We start from the raw sequence: 20,706 nt of genomic DNA, 5'->3' as shown, positions 1-20,706 counted from the left end.
GCATGCATAAGGCCCTGGGTTTGATCCTCAGCACCACATAAAAAAATAAACAAAATAAAAACAAAGATAGTGTGTCCATCTACAACTAAAAATATTTTTATTTTTAAAAAAGGAACTGGGATGTAGCTCAGTGGTAGAGCACTTTGCCTGGCATGCATAAGTCCCTGGGTTTGGTCCCTAGCAACACACACACACACACACATACACACACACACACACACCACACACACAAATAAAATAAATAAAAGTATGTAAGACTGAGGTTGTTTAGGGGAGCAAGATTAATTCCATTATGTGTGTGGGGTATGTTCCAGAATGTTAAACAAGAGAACTGGAAAAAGAAGAAAGGTATGAAGGCATGGAAAATGATAATATACTTCTTTACTCATTAAAATTTTTTTGTATGTTTTTGTGGCACTGCAATTAGAGCCTAGGGCTTTGTGCATGCTAGGCAAGCATTCTACCACAGAGCTACATATCCACCCCTGTAGTCATTTAGATTTTAACATCTATCATGGATGAGGTATGTATGGGAAAAAATTCAAGGAGGTACACAAAAGCAGGATGTGAAAGGCAAGTTAATTTAATATATCTGGATCTTTGATGTATGTAGAGTAGAAAAGGTGCAGTCAGAAGGAAAGAAGACTGGGTTGCGATTCCTGGGATTTGAACACTGTCCTGCAGGACAGTAATGTCAGCTATTTAGAATATGGTTTGGAAAGAAGCAAATCTGCAAACTGTGAGGCCATTTAAGTGGTGGAATATAATGAAGATTGAAGGTGAATACAAAAGAAGATGGATTTGAGAAATATTCAGCATAAAAGAAGACTTGGTGATGTCCAGATATAGGTAATGAATGAGAGAGATGTCTTGGTGGACTTTCACATTTTTTACTTCAATAACTAGGTATATGGAGATGACATTAGCTCATGAAGAAAAGACAGATGGAAAAACAAGCTTAGGAAGATAAGGAAACACAGAAAGAGCCAGTCTGATGGTGATGGTGGGTGCTGTAGTATGGATTATTTCAATTATGGATATGTTGAATTTGACGTGTCTACAGGCCATTAACGTAAGTTGTCAATAGGCATTTAAGACTAACAAATTGTCAAAATTTAATGTTGGGTGAGTTGCATAACAGGCATAGTTCTTACTGTCCCAGACCTAAGAACCTAGTGGAGGTGCTACAATCTGGAGTTCAAGGGAAAGGTCTAGGCTAGCACTTGCAACATACAGAAAAAGTGTAGGTGAGTCAGAGAGAATGAAGTTCTTACGTGTGTTGCCAAAAGTTTGGTCCTTGTCCTTGATACCAATCCGATAACAAGGACCCAGTTTTCAGAAAAAGGAAAAAGAAGGTTTATTGCTTTGCTACCAAAGGAGAAACACAGGGGGATCCTGTCCCAAAGGTGTGAATCTGCTCATCAGCAGGAAAAGATGATTCAAAGGCTACCTTCCATTTTTTTTTCCTTTTGGAGTTGTAATTGGCTTTTTTTTTAAAAAAAATATACCTTTATTTATTTATTTTTATGTAGTACTGAGGATCAAACCCAGCAGCTTGTTCATGCTAGGCACTCTACCCCTGAGAGACAATCCCAGCTGATGTAATTGGTTTCTTAATTTGGGAGGTTGTCATTTCTCAGATCTCTGGTACCATCCCCAAAGTCTAGAATACTTTGTTCTGATGATGGGTATGTACTCAAGGACAGATAATCTTCTTAGGATGGGGAAGAAAGCTAATCCTGTTTCCCCTGAGATTAGGGACGGAGAGAGATTAGGTAGGAGCAGAGAGAGGAAGAGAAAGAAACATGTCCATTTAAAAAATAAATTGCAGGGTTAGGGTGGTGCACACCTGTAATCCCAGTGGCTCAGGAGGTTGAGAAAGGAGAATCGCAAGTTCAAAGCCAGTCTCTGCAATGGCGAGGTGCTAAGCAACTCAGTGAGACCCTGTCTTTAAATAAAAATACAAAATAGGGCTGGTGATGTGGCTCAGTGGTTGGATGCCCCTGAGTTTAATAATGGTAATAATAATAATAATAATGTTGCAGGGGTGGGGATATAGCTCAGTTGGTACAGTGCTTGCCTCATATGCACAGACCTGAGTTCGATCCCCAGTACCACCAAAAAAAAAAAAAAAAAAAAAAAAAGTTGCAGTGGCAGAGCAGCAAGGGCTATATTCAAAGCATAAAGTGGACTGCTATTATATTAGAATTTATATAGGTATCATTATTATGAGCTATATGCTTAAACACATCATTTATTTGAACTTCAGAACAGTTCTACAAAATATAAGATGTTCCAAACAAGGAAAAGGATATGCAGAGAGATTGACATCGCAGTCATGATCTGCTCTTTCGGCTAAATTTTAAGAATTGGTTTGCTGCATGAGTTCACACTATCCAGTGTGCTACTTTCCTTCATTTTGCAACATTGTATACCATATGTATACATGCTTCACTCATAACCTTCTGGCTTTCCTTAAGCAATGCACTTTGTACACTGTATGTTGCCTAAGTGCCAGAGGACCCAGAGCTGGAGAATGGCCAACTCATATTTTCCTCATATCAAAGACTGTGCTCTTAAAGGCTGTTATGCTCTTGTGGTTATAAGGATTCTGATGAGGTGGAATAAAGTGTGTTATGTGGTGATGCAAAATCGTTGATAAAGCATTTGCCGTTAGAAAGGAGAAAATCAGAGTTAAAGTTTTAGATGTGTATTGATTCATTTGGCTAGAAGCATTTTCTGGCATAATAGTTTCTTTCTTTTTTTTAATATTTATTTTTTAGCTGTAGTTGGACAGTTTGTTTGTTTGTTTATGGTGCTGAGGATCAAACCCAGGGCCTCACACATGCTAGGTGAGTGCTCTACCACTGAGCCACAACCCCAGCCCCATGCATAATATTTTCTAAGGCTTGGAAAGAAACTTAATAATATCTACTACTGTTATCTGAAGCATAGTTGCTAGTGATGTTATTCTGAAAATTTACAGAAACATGGAGACAGTACTTGAAACTGGAAGGGATGGAAGGATGACAACACTTAGATGTGATTTATACTTAAGAGGATTATTTCTTTGTGTAGAAAAATACAGGTACCAGTTTCACTGAAGAAATAAATTCCTGAGTCTCTGATTATTATCAGGGTGCGAGTTCATTTCAAATGGTCTACTCTGCAGTGAGGTGTGCTAGTCTTTGAGGAGATGAGTTCAAATTAATGACATGGTAAATAGGGGCAGGCATTGTTCCTGTTGGGTTGGTGAAGGACTCTGAGAAGTGGACCCAAGCCAGACCCTTTATATACATATGACCGAATCACAGCCATCTTGAGGTGTTAACAACCATGACTGCCCCTGGGTTATCATGGTCAGACTTACTAGCACACTATAAGTAAACAAAGCCATTAGAGCAGAAAGTGGAGCTTTACAACCAGAACCTGGAGCCATTGGCTTTATGGAGTCTTAGATATTAGTTTGAGATAAACCAAATACATTCCTGCTTAGATAAAGTTACTTATGTACCAATCTTTCTTTCTGACCCAAATGATGGGTCTTGCTGCCACTTAAGATCATAGGTCCATCACTACATCCCTGATAAACTGTACTCAGTAAATCCTGGATTTGTCTCTTTCTCTCTCTTTATTAATTGCAGGGAACTTTGGGCTGGTTCTCATACACTTGGGACAGGGTTGTTCTTGAATACTCCAGAAGATGATTTGTATCAAAATTTGTGGCACCCAGTATAGCTAAAGAATTAAAAATACCATAAATTTAATTAAGAACAGACAATGAGAGAATGTTACTTTGCTGAGATCTGCAAGGAGGCTTAATGTTTCAACAAAACTGTGTTAAATGTGATAAAGAGTTTCAATCCAGTTGCCTCTTCCTTTTTTTTTTTTTTTTTTTTTGTGTGTGTGTGTGTGTGTGTGTCCTAGCAAGGCTAGCTTTTCTCCCCATAATTAGTCCTCTTCTGATCTTGTTTTTCTCTAAAGGACATCTCATTTTGATATCTAATTTTCTTATTTTTTGTGCTTTATTATCGCCTGGGTTAGTAGAGTCTACACACAACACACATACAAATATATACATACCTACATGTAAATATAAGTTTGTCAACATTTGAACTGAGGTATAGCTCAGTTGGTAGAGTGTCTGCCTTGCATGCACAAGTCCCTGGGTTTAATTCCCAGCACCACACAAACACAAATCGACAACCTTTGATATATATTCTTGGCCTTGGCTAGCCTGTTGCCTACCTGAGGCTCCCACCAATGTAAATGGTAAATATGTTGATTTCAGACTTTCTTTCATTCTATGACTAGAAAAGTTCATGTAATCTTTTCCACAGTGGAGCATTTCACTCAGGGTAACTTGAATCTGTGTTCTTGGGGCAATGGCAACTCAAATTTGGCTCAGAATACTTTATTCCTTTGAAAGCAAAGTTGTTATTTTATGCAGATACATAGTTGGCCAAAGTTCCGGGTTCTGGATGAATCAGGCACATAACATTAATATCTCTGGGGATAATTCCAAGTGTCAGGGGTAAATCTGGACTCTTTGGGAAACTTTTTCAATAAGCTGTGAATTTAGTGTCCCCAGGGCCCTGGAATATAGGAAAAAAATGTTTTTGAATGAAAGTGTTAAATTATGATTTTGGTGAAGGTAAAAATAAAGGTAAGTGATGGAGGTATTACAAAATTGGCCTGAAACATTTGGGTTTGTCAGCGATTTAAAGCACTTCCTAACTGGAGGAAGAGGTCAGGGAAGGGAAGATATCTCCTTTGGACAGCAGTCAGAAATATTAGGCACTAAAAATAGAAATATGGCCAGCGGGGTGGTGTAAGCCTGTAGTCTCAGGTAGTTGGGAGGCTAAGGCAGGCTAAGGAACACAACTAGATCCTGTCGTTCAAAAACAAACAACAAAAAATTACACACACACACAAACAAAAAGACTAGGGATACGAATCAGTGGTAAATTGCAATCTTGCCTGGCATACCATGAGGTCCTGGGTTTGATCCAGGATACTCCATACCCCCACCTCCAGCAAAACAACAACAACCAAAAAAAAAAAAAATTCCAAAATTCTAACGATAGATACTGATACACTAATCCTTCAGGGCCCACGTCAGATTCCCTGGATCCCCCCTCTCCCACCCTGGACGCTCACACTCTTCTTCGCCTTCTTCCCTGGGGTCTATCTCTCCTCTGCACTCAGTTGAAGCAGAGCTCTCCCCACCCAACTCCACAGCGCCGAGGCCCAGCTGAGCATCAGCGTAGCGCTCAGATCAGCCCTCCCCGGGGCTCTGGACAGCCTGGAGCACCTTTACACGCACTGCCCAGGCCACCGCGAACCCTGCGTGTTTCTTCACGATCGCGTAAGGGCGCGACGGCGTGAGCGCGCATGTGCCGGCGCTGCCTCTGTGCTTGTCCTCTGTGGCGCTCCGTAGGGCTCCCTCCGTGAGCTCCACGTAGGCCGCGCAGGCGCCCTTAGAGCACCGTTCACCTGCTGCCGTTGTCGCCGCCGCCGCCGCCCGGGCTGGATGGGGGGCCGAGACCAGCCAGTGGCACCTGGAAGGAAGAGACGCGGCGGCGGCGACGTCGACACCCGCAGGACAAGTGTCTCACTTCGCCCGCGAGCTCAAGGAGGAGGCGGCGAGGCCCGGCTCCCGCGGCCCCTGGTGTAGAGAAGCTGCGTCGCCGCTGCGGCCGGGACTCCCTGGGCTCTCGCCCCTCAGGTCTCATTCACACTCAGGACCCCGCGTTGCGCCATGTTCAAGAAACTGAAGCAAAAGATCAGCGAGGAGCAGCAGCAGCTCCAGCAGGCGCTGGCTCCTGTTCAGGTACGAAGGGCCAGACACCCCTAGATATCAGCCGGGTCTGAAAGGAGGAGGGAGTTCCTCCGTGACCTTTGATCTCTAACCGAGGACTCTTACCAATTCCCTGGACCCAGAATGAGGTCTGTCCTGGAGGGCCGTCTAGCTTCTCCGGGACTCCTGACCCGGATTCCTCCAATTCCAATTCCAAAACTCTGTCCAGGGATGGGGTGGCCGAACCCATGTGACATTTCAAGAGTTTTCGCCTAATACCTGACTCTGACTTGAGGATGAAGGCGAAGGTCTCGGACCTTGCATGATTTCTGATGCCTATTGGGGGCTTCCCCCACATCCGAGACCCCAACCTAGGGTGAGGGCGGAATGAGAAAACCCAGGTCCCCTGTGATCTCTGATCTCTGAGGACCTCTCTCCCATCCCGACCTGAGATTGAGTTTGGGAAGGCCAGGATCCCACAGAACTCCTTTCGGTCATTTTAATCTCCTAAATGCAATCCCTGGTGCAGCGGTGAAGGCAGGGTGTTGAGCCATCCAGGCCAGGCGCACTTGCTGGAGCGGTGGGACCTGAAAGTGGTGGCGGTGTGGCCGCGGTCCAGCGCCCGAAGCTGTCACGAGTTAGTCACTTCACATAACTTGGTTGATCCGGGACTGGCGAAGGGGCAGACACTCTGAGTCCGGGCGGGCCCGGTGCCTGTTCACAATCTTGCTTGCCCTTGTGAATAGTGGCTACGTTTATTTTTCAGGAATTCTGTTGCTTTAGGAAGTAAGTTTCTAGGGAAAAGGGGGCGTGTTAGTGTTAGTGTTAAAGAAACAGTCTCATAACACATTCTCATGGAATGTGTTTTAAGTACTACCAGCGAGGATGAGGACATTTATTAAATTTCTTTCCAGTTTTTTGACTCTCAACAGATTGGCACAAAATTCGTTCTCAATTTTATAGTTTCTGTTTTTGCCTGTGGTTCAGGAAAGGCTGAATTTTGACTAATTTGAAGTCATTTCTAATTTTTAAACATAGCATTTATCTTGTGACTATTACATTGAGATTTTTTGTGAAGCTATAAATTGAAATTTTGTTCTTGTTGGGGATGGTGGCAGATGCCTGTAATCCAGAGGACTTAGACAAGTTCAAGGCCAGCCTCAGCAACTTAGACCATTTCTCAAAAAAAAAAAAGGATTGGGTTTATTCTCTGAGTTTAAACCCAATACCCTTCACTCCACAAATTGTTCTCTTTAAATTTAAAGCTTGTGTAGTGTAAAGCAATTTTTAAAAATGTTTAAAAATAATTTTAGTTGTAGATGAACACAATACCTTTATTTATCGGTTTATTTTTGTGTTGTGTTGTGGATGAAACCCAGTGCCTGACGCATGCTAGGCAAGCAAGTGCTCTACCAGTGAGCCTCAACCCCAGCCCTGTAAGCAGTTCTTGAGAGAACATCAGAATATGACATTGAGGACTTATTTTCCCAAGAAAATAGAGATTAAAATTTAAGTATTAAGGATTGTGCTTTTGCATATATTGTAATCTTTTAAAAAATATCTTTATTTTTATTTTTATATGGTGCTGAGGATTGAACTTGGTGCCTCATGATTGGTAGGTGAGCACTCTACCTCTGAGCCACAACCCCAGCCCCTATTGTATTCTTTTTTAATTTTACAAAAATATTATTTAAGAAACAAAGAGAAACCTTAAAAGTAGATAGAGATGAGGAATATGGGTAAGTGGACAGTGAGTATAAGGCACTTATATTTGGATAGAGGGCATATTAGATATTAAATGGATTAAAAACAGATAGTACACTTGACCTTAGTCAAAAGGTCAAGAAACCTAAGGCACTTATATTTGGGAATGAATAAAACATCACTGACCCAGGATTCAATTTCTAGAAATTTCAGAAAATTTAGGATGTATAAAGATTTAACTACATGTATTTTCATTTGAGAGAGAGTGAGAAAGAACGCTCGCACATAGTACTGAAGATTGAATCTAGGACCTTGGGCATGCGAGGCAAGTTCTACTAATGAGCTGTATCTCCAGCCCTTTTTAAAAGTTTTGAGACAAGAGTCTCACTAAGTTGCCCCAGCTTGTCTTGAATTTACCATGTTTCTGCCTCAGTTTTCTGAGCATCTGGGGTTAGGTGCACCTGCCACTGTGCCTAGTTTAAGTTTTTCTTTTTTTGTTTTGTTTTTTTGTGGTGCTGGGGATTGAACCCAGGGCCTTGTGCATTCGAAGCCAGCACTCTACCAATTGAGCTATATCTCCAGCCTGGTTTAAGGTTTTTAAGAGGTTAAAAACTAGCTGAAAATAAAGGGCAGTAGAGAAATGATTAAACAAATAGTTATCATGCAGTTGGTTATTGCACAGCCTTTAAAATGGTGAACATTACTGGGCATGGTGGTGCACCCCTATAATCCCAGTGACTTGTGAGGCTGAGGCAGGAAGATCTCAGGTGTGAGGTCAGCCTTGGCAATTTAGTGAGACCTTCAGCAATTTATGAAGAAAACAAAAAGGGCGGGAGATGTGGCTAAATGGTAAAGCACCCCTGGGTTCAGTCCCCAGTACCCCAAAAATAAAAACAAAAAAATTTATTTGGTCTTCTCCACATAACAGGTATTTTGTTTAATATTTTGCACAGATTATTTAATTTCACATAAACCTTTGTGAGGTTCACAGATGTTTAATGTTACATAGTTCGTGTCAGAACTACAGAGAAATTAAAGACAGAAATTTAAAAGCAGCATGTAAAGTATAATTCCAGTTTTATGGTAAAAAATGTATATAAAAGTGTATTCATAGGGCTGGGGTTGTGGCTCAGTAGTAGGGCACTTGTTTAGCATGTGTGAGGCCCTGGGTTCTATCCTCAGCACCACATAAAAAATAAATAAAATAAAGGTATTGTGTCCAACTACAACTAAAAAATAAATATTAAAAAAAAGTGTATTCATATATACAGGTTGTGGAAGTATGTTTAAGAAGGATACATTCTCAGGTGCTGGTAACATTGAATATTCTTTTTTTTATTTGTAATGTTTAGTTTTTCTTTCTAACAGTGAATTGCTTTTGTGCATGAATAAATACGTTTATATTAATTTTTTAAGATTTTTTTAGTTGTTGATGGACCTTTATTTATTTACTTATTTATATGTGGTGCTGAGAATTGAACCCAGTACCTCACACATGCTAGGCAAAAACTCTACCACTTGAGCTACAGCCCCAGCCCAAGATGTTTATATTATTAATAATAAAAATAAAGCTAGTGGGATGGTGGCTTAGTGGTAGAGTGCTTGCCTAGCATGTGTGAGGCATTGGGTTTGATTCTCAGTATCACATATAAGTAAATAAAATAAAGGTCCATTGACAATTAAAAAATGTTTTTTAAAAAATAAGGTTAGTTATAAGCTAGGATATTAGTGCTCCCAGTTTCTATAGCTTAATGCCTTTGGTGAGACTGTGTATTTGGATCAAGTAAAATCAGTTTGTGTATAAAATATTTAAAATAATTCTTTTGGATAATATATGTATTTATCCAAAACTCAAAAGTGAATTGTTAGTAATCTACTACTGATAGAAACTTGATTCTCTTCTGATTCTAGGCTTTAGCTATTAAAACCCTTCAGAAATGAGAAATTCTGAATTATTATTTTAGGAGTAAAGGACTTTTTTCATGAACAAATTAAAAAAGAAACAAAAATGTTTTTCCATGACACTCTTTTTGCAAGAGTTCATAAGCACTTTTGTTTTCTTTAGCAAAGGATCTTCAATTTGTTTAATATGATCTTAATAACTCATAGTCATTATTTTTAAGTATATTTTTTCTTTTGAAGATACCATGCCCTCAGGGATTTAATGAAGTGTGAAAGGTAGTTCTCTTGCTTATTCCAGAAAATTTGACCAACCAGACAGGTTAGCCCATGCCTGTAATCCTACTTACTTTGGAGGCTGGAGCAGGAGGATCACAAATTCAAAGCCAGCCTGTCTCAAAATAAAAATTTTCAAAAGGGCTGGGGATGTAACTCAATAGTAGAACACCCCTAAGTTCAATACCCAGTAACACAGAAGAGAAAAAGAAAGAAAATTTGTTTGTTCTCCTCCCCTGCCCTCACCCCCAGTTCTGAAAATGGAACCCAGAGTCTTCCCTGATTTGAACACTGATCTGTCACTGAGTTATACCCCCAACCCCTGTTTGTTTGTTCTTTTTTTTTTTTTTAGAGAGAGAGAGAGAGAATTTTAATATTTATTTTTTAGTTTTTGGTGGACACAGCATCTTTGTTTGTATGTGGTGCTGAGGATTGAACTGGGGCCGCATGCATGCCAGGCTAGCGCTCTACAGCTTGAGCCACATCCCCAGCCCCCGCCTATTTGTTCTTGGTCTACTTTTTTTAGTTATTTAATAATACTGCTTGTTATCTGCCACATATTTTTCTTCTCCCTACTTTTTTACTGTTAAAAATAAATAACATATGTAAACTATTTTGAAGTTTTGTGTACAATAAGGACAAGTACCTAAGGAATTCTTTAGTGCATTTTAGTGTGTTAATACAAAATTTGAGACATTCATTTTGGATTTTCAGAGAATTTGTGTGCATTACTTCCCGAGTTTCAGCTTGTTTTCCATAGGTAAGATTGTCTGATAGATTTGTTTCCAGTATAGTGAATCGTCAGGTATAGATAATTTAGGGATAAATGAACCATTTATATCACAACATTTGTAAAACTTTATGATAATAGTGAGATTGATTAGAATTCTTAAAAACAAAACAAAACAAGACAGCCTTCTAATAATCTCCAATCACTTCTGTTTGGTTGGTGCTAAGATTATTTGAACTCCTTCTTTGTTGGTTGTTATTTTAACTAATCATTTGCTCAACTGATGGTTATCTGAAGACTAATAACTAAGTGAAAAAAAATTATATATCAAAGTTCACTAAATATCTTTTAACAGCACATGTATTTTGAATTTTTAAGTTCTTTACAGAATTAACTTGATAAAAAGATTTCTTCAGATTTTTATTCCAGCTGCATCCACTGAATATATTCAAGCAATCATATTTTTAGTTTTTTCAAATAAAAATGACACTAGTCAACACTTATTGGGTGATTATTTTTAGCCAAGTATGTTTCTCAGTGCATTGCATATATCATCTAAATTAATATGCAAAATAATTTAATTCCTATCCTCATTTTATGGATAAATTGGGGCTGAGAGTTTAGGTAACTTGTCTATGGTACACAGCTAAGAAATGGTAAAGCTGAGATTTGAACCCAGGCAGTCTGGCTCCAAGTCCATTCTTTTAATTGCTATGCTACATTTGTTGATTTGTTTTAGTTTTCAGCTGTGGTTGTTTTATAGAAACTAGAGCCTCTAAATTCTGAAAAGATAATCATCTTATTTTAATATATATATATATATATATATTCAGATATATATATATATTCAGATATATATATACACACACACACACTAATATATATGTGTTTGTATGCATGTATATATACACATATATTTATGTTCTGTGTCTTGATTTATCTGATTTTTCTGGGTCTCTTGTTATATTTATTCAAATTGGTCATCTTGCTTTGCCTCTTTTTTTGTTCTGGTTTTGGGGATTGAACCTATCTTGAACATGCAGTGTCCTCCTGCCCCATGTCTTGTGTTTGTTGATTCGTTTATATTTATGAAATCCTGGAGGTTGATTCACTTAGGTAATTCCCACAGGTTTTCTCTGCTATTACCTGCTACTCCTGTGTATAGGTCTAGAAATTGTTTGTTATGTGGGTGGGTGGGTAGGGAAGGGAAACAGTTCACAAGAATTCTTCCTCTGTCAGCCAAAACAAATAGGGCCCTACTTTGAAAGGTGATCATAGATTTATCATCCAAACATTCTTTAATCTCTTTAGGGTCAAACTTGGGTCACATGGTGGAGGTAACTAGTGTCATGAAGCCCTGCTAGTCTAGTTTATTTTCCCCCTTTTTGCCATGCTGGAGATTGAACTCAAGGATGCTCTATCCCTTTTTTAAAAATTTTATTTTGAGGCAAGGTCTCACTAAATTGCCCAAGCTGGCCTCCAACTTAACGATCCTCCTTGCTTCAGTCTCTGAGTAGCTAGGTTTATGGGTGTATTCACTTGTGTCCATCTCATTCTTGCTCTTTTAAAACAAACTACTCCTGGGGAACAAGCTCATTCTGTGTGAAACCAGCCTTAATCCTTTCCAAGGATGGTACCCTTAATGAGCTAATCACCTTCTACTAGGCCCCATCTCTTAAAAATTCCGCTCTCACTTATATCACACTGAGGACCAAGTTCCAAAAGATGAACCCTTGGTTGACAAACCACATCCAAACCATACCACATTTTAAACAGTATCTACTCATTTCCTGCCAAAGTAGATGATTTGGCAAGCTGGCCTCAAACTCCTGGATTGATTTATTTATTTAAGTATTTTTTTTTTTTTTTTTAGTTGTAGATAGACACAGTAACTTTATTTATTTTTTTTCATGTGGCATTGAGGATTAAACCCAGGGCCTCACACATGCTAGGCAACCTATCCCTGTAGAATAGCTTTTTTTTTTCTTTATTTTGTGGTGCTGAGGATTGAACCCAGGGCCTTGTACCTGCAAGGCAAGCACTGTACCAACTGAGCTATCTCCCCAGCCCCAAACTCCTGGATTTAAATGATCCTCCTGCCTGACCCTCTGGAGTAACGGGGGCTATTGGTGCGCACCATTGTGCCAGGTAGAAAATGAATTATAAAGCATTGCTCTGCTGTTCTTCATTTGCAGTAATGATGTTGAGAAGTCTAATGCCATTCTGCTTCTATTTCGTTTTTGAAGTCTTAGCATCTTTCCATTATCACTTGTCTGAAATTTCATGACAAATATGCTTTTGTATGGATTTCTTTATGTATTTTGCTGAATATTCAGTGGGCGCCTTATGGGGACTTATGTGCTTAAATTTTTGGAAACTTTTAGATAGTTTGACATTTCTCTGCCCTTTGTTTTTTCTCCTATTTCCTAGAACTGTATTTAGTTAGCTTTTGTGCCTTCTAGATGATTTTTTTCTCTCTCTTTTCTACCCTTTACATTCTATTTTTACTTTTTGTCCTACTTTTAAGAGATTAATTTATCTAATTCTTAAATTGAATTTTTAATTTTGGCTATCCTATTTTTAAGTCTTTTGGGGCTGTTTCTTATTGTCTTCTGCTTTTCCAGAGTATTGTTCTTATATATGTCTTGTATTTCTGAGATTAATCAGGATTTTTTTCCTTTTGATGTTTTTCTTTTAATTTCTATTGATTTTGTTCTTTCTAGGTTTATTTCATGTTTTTGCCTTTCTCTTTTACATTGGAAACTTTTTCAAATATTGAGTGTTCTGGGCTATCTGGTCATGTGAGTCATGAAAAATCTGATGCTACATGGAAGTAACATGTAATAGCAAGACACTAGTTTACTGCAAGGTAGTACTGCCCTGGCTTTATTATTGGGGGAAATACCCTCACAAGTTGATGACTGGAAGTCTTTTTTTGGGGGGGTGGATTGAACTCAAGAGGCACTCAACCACTGAGCCACATACCCAGCCTCATTTTGTATTTCATTTAGAGACAGGGTCTCACTTAGTTGCTTAGTGCCTCACTTTGCTGATGCTGGCTTTGAACTCTTGATCTTCCTGTCTCAGCCTTCCAAGCCTGCTGGGATTATAGGCAAGCACCACTGTTCCCCAGCTGGAGGTCGTGTGTGTGTGTGTGTGTGTGTGTGTGTGTGTGTGTGTGTGTGTGTGTGTTGTGTGTGTGTGTGTGTGTGTGTGTGTGTGTGTGTGCTGAGAATCCAACCCAAGTCGCTGAGTATGTTAGACAAGCAGTCTACCTCTGAGTCATGCCCTCAGCCTGGCAACTGGAAGCCTTTTAAAAGAGATTACTCAGTTTTTCTTTTTTTTTTTTTTAAAGAAAAATTCTGTTTCTTTTTTTCAAGCAGGGCTGAGGAAGTGGGCTAGGGGTTTCACTGCTCAGTATGCCCTTTTAGTTTAATCACTTTGCCCTTCATCCCTATTTTACTGTGCTTAATGTCACAAGTCTTTTAAGCTTCTTTGCTCCATTTGCTCCACAAGTCTTTTAACCTGTTGTTCTTCAGTGGCTTTGTAGGATTGGACAGAGGACCTGGAAGTATTTCAACCAGTTCTCATGTTGTTGGTCCTGCCTGTTCACGTCTGAGTCTTGCATATACTTTTTGCTTTAAGTTCTAAGTGTTTCCAGTGTTCTGGGATGAAAATAGGCTTGCTGCTTCTCATCAGTATTCTCTTCTTTAGATCCCATCCCTGGGGTGGTAATATCCTCAGTTGTGCTGAATTCTTTACTATTTTTTTGTTCACCTTCAGTCTTCTGAAAATTGGTTGAAATTTCTTATTACCTCTTTGCAGGGAGAGGAGATATATAGAGAGATCTATAGAGAAAGGCAAGAACATAGAGTTATTCTTCCATATCTAAACAGGAAGTTTCCTTAAATTATTTTCAGATGAGTGGATTCCACTACATTGAGGGGCTGTTTTGGGGAGGTAAGCATTAAGAACAGAAGAGCAGTGTATCATTTCTGGCACTACTATCTTAGACATGATGTAAGGAAGATACTATGTTAAGAACATGATGAAAAGCTCCAGTAATTTTGGTAACTAAAAAGGTGATATGAAAAATCAACCCCAAGTTATTGTAACCATTCTTTTAGAGCTGGGATATCAAATTGATCTGACTAATGACTTTTAGCAGTGTTGTGAGGTGGAGTCTATAGTTATATCACTGCCATGACAGATTATCCATAGGTATGGGAGGGAGAAGGAATGAAATGAACCAGGTGTTATGCTTGTACAAAGGTAATATCTCACTTATTTGGGGGATAATTAACTAGGAGATAAATCAAAAGGTCTATAAGCAGCCAAAAATGTTGGCATCACCAGCTTTATATTTTATATATAATGAAAGTTATTCATAAGAAAACATTTAAAAATTTTTCATTTAGAGTTATATCATGATTATTTAATGACATAGTTTACAATTCAATTAGTACATTTTCAATTAGTACATTTACTCAATTTCTAAACTAGTAGCAAGCTAGAATGGATGGAGAAGAAATATTGACAGGAGTGACAACTGACCAAGAAAATGTTAAATTATGTTCAATTTTCTGGAATTAGTTAATTGATTTAGGAGAGTACAGATTCAAAGCAATTAAAAATCTCATTGAAAACTGAAGAAGTTTGGAGATATATCTTTATCTCTAATAATTCTACTCTCTTGAGTAATTTTTTTATTGAAATCCCAGTAATACAGTCCCTTACGAATAAACTTTGGTTAACAAAGTACTGACTTTAATATAGTTTCCTAGTAATATGAATACCCAAAATTTGTGTTTTTATTTAAATTGGGTTGTGTAACCTGGGATTGATACTTCTTAATTTCTATTTTTTGATATAGCTAAAACATTAAATATATTTTAGGGATCAGAGATTTAAGAGTTTGTCAGGCATGGTGGCACTTGCCTGTAGTTTCAGCTACTGACAAGGCTGAGACAGGAGGATCACTTGAGCCCAGGAGTTTGAGTGAGGCCAGTCTGGGAAAGATATTGGAAACCTTGTCTTAAGGAGAAAAAAAAAAAAATTAGTGGCCAACTAATAAGAACTTCGTTCTTATAAAAACAACATGGTATGGTGAGAGCAGCTCAAGGGGTTGTGATTTGGTGGGCTGGGAGGAGCTGCTGCTTTTTCTTCTCTTTTTCTCTCTCTTTTTTTTTGCAGCGCTGGGGATTGAGCCCAGGGCTTTACACATGCTAGCACTCTACTACTGAGTTGCACTCACAGGCTGAGAAGCTATTTATTTTTAATTTAATGAAAAAAATAAGAAATTTGATATGTTTCTGTCTTTTTTGTAAGGGCTGAGGGTGTAGCTTGCTGGTAGAGTGCTTGTTTAGCATGGGCAAGATCCTGGCTTTGATCCCCAGCACTGATCTTTAGTACTGCATGTATGTATACACAGAGAAAAGGTTGTTCTGTAAAACTTCTGTTTAGAGGTGTCTCTATTTGAAGTGGATCGTGGCATTGTTGTTATTGTTTTTACTGTGAAACCCAGAGAAATAAATCTGAGAAACAGTCATCTAAAGATACTGGGAAAGTGGGTAAGAGAATCAGAAGACTTGCATACTAACACAAATCTTGAAGTGTGAACTGGGCAAGCCATTTAAGCATTCTGGGCTTCTGATGTTCTCAGGATGTTGGGTATGATAATATCTGTCTTGTTTACCTTTCATGTTGATTATGTGCATCAAAAGTGATAAAGTATCTGAAAGCCTTTGAAGTTGTAGAGCATGTGTTTATTTAACCGTGCCTGTGAGATGCTTGCTGGCTATTACATTTGCCTGGAAGAGGGTGCATTTTCCCCTGTTCAATGGTTGCTGAGAGACAGGTACTTCTAGTGTGTATAGGGTGTTATGACTGTATATTTCTGGAGAGGGTTAGGGTAACATCTTGTTAGGTAATGAAAGTTATGGTACAGTGACAAGGTATTCAAGCTCATTATTCCTAAACATGACAATATTAGTTTTCTGATGTTGCTAAGAGGTTAACATGACTTTCATGCACAGTAACCCAGTTTCTTCACAGTTCTGCAGGTCAGAAGTCTGGCATGGTGAAACCGGGTCTTTTTTCTTTTTTGGTATTAGGGATTGAACTGAGAGGTGCTTTACCATGGAGCTATATCCCTATTCCTTTTAATTTTTTTTAAAAAAATTTTGAGGCAGGGTCTTGCTGAATTGCTAAGGCTGGTGTCAAACTTGCAATTAAATTGCTAAGGCTGGTGTCAAACTTGCAATCCTCCTGCCTTAGCCTTCTGAGTTGCTGGGATTACAGATGTGTGCCACTGCACTCAATGGGGTTTCTTTTCTATTTTGGTGGTGGTGGGGATATTGAACACAGTGGAGTTTTACCCCTGACTTAGTTACATCCCCAGTTCTTTTTTTTTTTTTTTTAAATTGAAACAGGATCTTGCTAAGTTGCCAGACTAGCTTCAGACTTGCAATCCTCTTGCCACAGCCTCCCAACTCATTATGATAATGGGGGTGCACTATCATGCCAGGCTGAGATCCTCATTTCTTGTTGACTGTTGAAGGGAGGACCATTGGCAGCTCTAAGAGCCATCAATTTCTTGCCATGTCTCCTGACAGGCATTTTGCTTTCTTCCAGGATAGAAAGAATGCATCTCTTTGCCTTCAAGATCTATATTTGAGAGGCTTATGTAATTAGGTTAGATCCATCCAGGTAATCTTTTGATTAACTCAGAGTCAAATGATTAATCTCGAATATCTTTTCAAAACTAGTTTTGTCATGTAATGTAACATAATAATGGGAGAAATATCTCACAGTATTCACAGGGTGAGGGTCACTTGGGATCATCTTAGAATGCTGCTTACCACAGTGACTAAAATGGTTTTCCTCATACTGTAATTGAAACCTATAGATAGTTAATAACCAGTTGGTGGACAATAAAATAGTAATTGTGAGCTTGAATATAATGACCAGGTTTCTTAGCAGAATAGCTTAGAAAACTCTGTGACTCCAGATTTTTTATGGCTATGAGAATTAATCAGCCAAAGTTTGGTTTCAAGGAACCTAAATTCCTTTATATCTTGAAGTGAGGATAGCTTATTAAAGATCCAGAAACCTGGGATAACTGCTCAAGTACATTTAGATTCTTACTCTTACAACTCCAGAGGGTTAAAAAAAGTCATCGGGCTGGGTTGTGGCTCAGTGGTAGAGCACTTGCCTCTCATGCATGAAACCCTGTGTTTGATCCTCAGCACCACATAAAAATAAATAAATAAAAATAAAGATTAAAAAAAAAAAGCCATCCGGCCAAATTTGCCAGGTGGTACTACTTTTCTCAGGACAGTGTTTTTTAAAACTTACTCTTCAATTTTGTAAAACCTCCTTGCTTTATTTTGCCAGTTTATACAGAGCTGATGAGGCCACTACTAGACTCTGTTTCAAATTTTTTAGTGCCAATTTTAAAAAGTCACAGTGAGGTTTACTTTTCAAGTATGTAAAGGTTATTGTTTAGGTATCTGGACATTTGAAAAGTTGAATTAATAGCCCAAACATTTCTTAGACATGGGATTACAGCAGAGAAAGCAGGTTGGTTAGAAGGTATTTGCTCTAGTCTTGTGTACTTTTCTAATTACTTTGCTAATGTTTTACTCCCTCAGGGGCCTTTTTAGAAAAGGAGATCTTACATGTAACCGTTTATATTAGATATGAGTAGAGCTTCTTTGCTCCTGGTGGCAGCCTTTGAAGCTGGCATGGTAGGAGAATTATGGGTCCAGAATTATGGGTCCAGGTGTGGAAAGAGTTTATTAAAGTTTTTTTAAACTTTTAATAACAGCTGTTTCTGGAGTACTCAGAATGGTTGTAATTTAGTTAGAATAAACACTGTACAGGGACTGTGTTTTCCCTTCCCATTTTCTAAGTACAATGTTGACTTTTAGTCATATTTTCTGACATTTAAAGCATTGATAAGGCTTTATATCACATTCAACTATTTTCTTTTTCTTTTTTGGCACCAGAAATTGAACTCAGGGGCATTTGATCACTGAGCCACATTCTCAGCCCTTTTTTGTATTTTATTTAGAGACAGTCTCACTGAGTTGCTTTGTGCCTCGCTGTTGCTGAGGCTGGCTTTGAACTTGCCATCCTCCAATCTCAGCCTTTTGAGCTGCTGGGATTACAGGTGTGCGCCACTATGCCTGCCCGGCTCAACTATTTTCTTGTTTAAATTTTTTCTCTTTTTTTGCTTTGCTAGAGATTGAATCCAGGCCCTTACACATGCTAGGCAAGCACTCTACCACTCAGTCATACCTCCTAATCCTCTTGTTTAAAATTTTATGATATTCTTTTTCTTGTTTTGTCTTGGGTAGTAGAGGATTCCTTAAGGTGACTTATACACACAGCTAATTTCAGTCTGTCAGGTATTGATTCCCTGATTGGTCCTTTAGAATGGGTGTATGTGTTGAAATTCTTAATTAAAAGCAGCAGAATACAATCTATCTGGGTAAGCAGGAAGGAATTTGTTTTTTTGTGGTACCATGGATTGAACCCAGCAGAGTTCTAGACTGAACTGCTTCTTTAGCCCCTTTTCAAATTTACTTTTGAGTTAGGATCCACTGAGTTACTGAGGCTAGCCTTGAACTGTGATTCTCCTGCCTCAGCCTTCTAATAGGGATTACAGGCATGTGTCACTGTATTAGGCTGGTACTTATTAAAGAATATTCAGTAATTGAGAGAATTTCCTTGAGTGCCCTATAGTCTGGGCTGATTACTACATCCAGCCTCACTGGGAGGCTACTCTAATAAAAATGTTGCAATTGCCCCAGTTTGGCAGCAACAGTGCATCTTTCACTTCACAGCTCATGTCTGCACTGATGATAAACTTTAATTTTGCATGTCTATTTTCTCACATCGCTGACTTATGACTCAGTCTCATGTGGGTGTATCTGGTTGGTAAAGCTCAAGTTACTGCCCCAGATAAAAAGAAGACTGAGTTAGTGAGTTTTTTTGCCTTTTTTTTTTTTTGTTTGTTGTTGTTGGTTGGTTGGTTGGTTTTGTGTCTTTTCTCCCTAGTGTTAGGGATTGAATTCAGAACCTTGTGCATGCTGGGTAGGCACTCTCCCACTGAGCTATATCTCTAGCCCAAGTTTTCAGAATTGTAACTTATGAACTTATAAAAGTTGTTTATAGAAAAAAGATTACTAAATTTTTGTCAGATTTGTAGATGCTTTATCCCTCTTTCCAGATGCTGTGTCCCTCTTCCCAATTAAACTGTTCCTTTTGATTTCAAATTTTTTCTTTTCCTTTTTTTTTTTTTTTTTGGTGATGCAGGGGATCTGAGCCCTTGTGCATTTGTTTTCTGTTTTTGACAGAAATAGTATCTCTTTCTCATTGAGGGATTAAATAAATAGACTTATTTTTCTTTTGTATTTCAAATAAAAAATTTAAATCTTGAATAAAGCTTAAGTATAAAGTGTAAGGATTCAGTTTGGTGTTTCTCTCCCCATATGAATAAACATTCATCCCAATACCATTTATTAAGTATCTGTCCTAATGTGAATTGTTGTTTATCATAAACTAAATATATATGTCTATGTATGTATATTATTTGTATATATGTACACTATTTCTCATGATCTCTCAGTTCCAGCCTATCGGAAACAGTATGTGTACATACTGACTTTAGATTTGACATATCAGAGTTCTGTTTGTTCATTCATTTTCTCATTTATTTGACAAATACTTCTAAAATACCTTTTATGTAGAGCTGTGTAGACTGTAGAAGGGTAGGCATCAAGACATTTATTTCTATGTGTAGATGAGTTCACATGTGTTTTGTTACAGGTATATTGAAGCTTTGGTTTTATACTTTAAGGGCTGTTTTTCTCTTATTTTAGAGTAGACCTCAGGCTCCTAGTTTAAATTTTGGGCCCTTTTGAGGATTTTTGTGTTGAGGATTTCAATAGTCAGGATGTCCTTAGTATCTCAATCTCAGTATCCAGCTGTGGAGCACAAATAGATTTAAAGAAAGGCCTTTAACTGGAAAGGTAGGGAAGTGCTATTTTACTATGCATTTATTTCCTTTAAAAAAAATTTACTTTTTGCTGTAGATGGACACAACACAATGCATTTTATTTTTATGTGGTGCTGAGGATTGAACCCGGGTCCCGCCCGTGCTAAGGAGCGCTCTACTGCTGAGCCACAATCCCAGCCTTTAATTGTGCATTTCATTGTGCTGTATTCACTGTTTAAGGGACCTTAAAGATGGAATTAACAATCTTATTTTTTTTTAATGAACTTGGAATCA

General features: G+C 38.4%; 1 protein-coding gene across 13 annotated transcripts in view; it reads left to right on the top strand.

Moving 5' to 3' along the window:
• Positions 1-5,442: 5,442 nt before the first annotated feature.
• Golga4 (golgin A4) overlaps positions 5,443-20,706 on the top strand; it is a 96,689-nt gene continuing 81,425 nt past the window's right edge. For 4 of the 13 annotated variants that reach the window (XM_078038150.1, XM_078038149.1, XM_078038146.1 and 1 more), the window contains exon 1: positions 5,445-5,833. In XM_078038150.1, coding sequence (XP_077894276.1) covers positions 5,762-5,833 — 72 coding nt within the window. In that variant the 5' untranslated portion in view covers positions 5,445-5,761. Of the gene's footprint in view, positions 5,834-20,706 lie in introns of all 13 variants that reach the window. The other 9 variants (XM_040290006.2, XM_021732202.3, XM_005317356.5 and 6 more) reach the window with 4 other exon arrangements.

This window comes from Ictidomys tridecemlineatus, chromosome 2, assembly GCF_052094955.1.
Source record: "Ictidomys tridecemlineatus isolate mIctTri1 chromosome 2, mIctTri1.hap1, whole genome shotgun sequence".
Lineage (NCBI taxonomy): Eukaryota > Metazoa > Chordata > Mammalia > Rodentia > Sciuridae > Ictidomys > Ictidomys tridecemlineatus.
The sequence above is the reverse complement of the archived record's forward strand: the minus strand, read 5'-3'. Positions and strand labels throughout refer to the sequence as shown.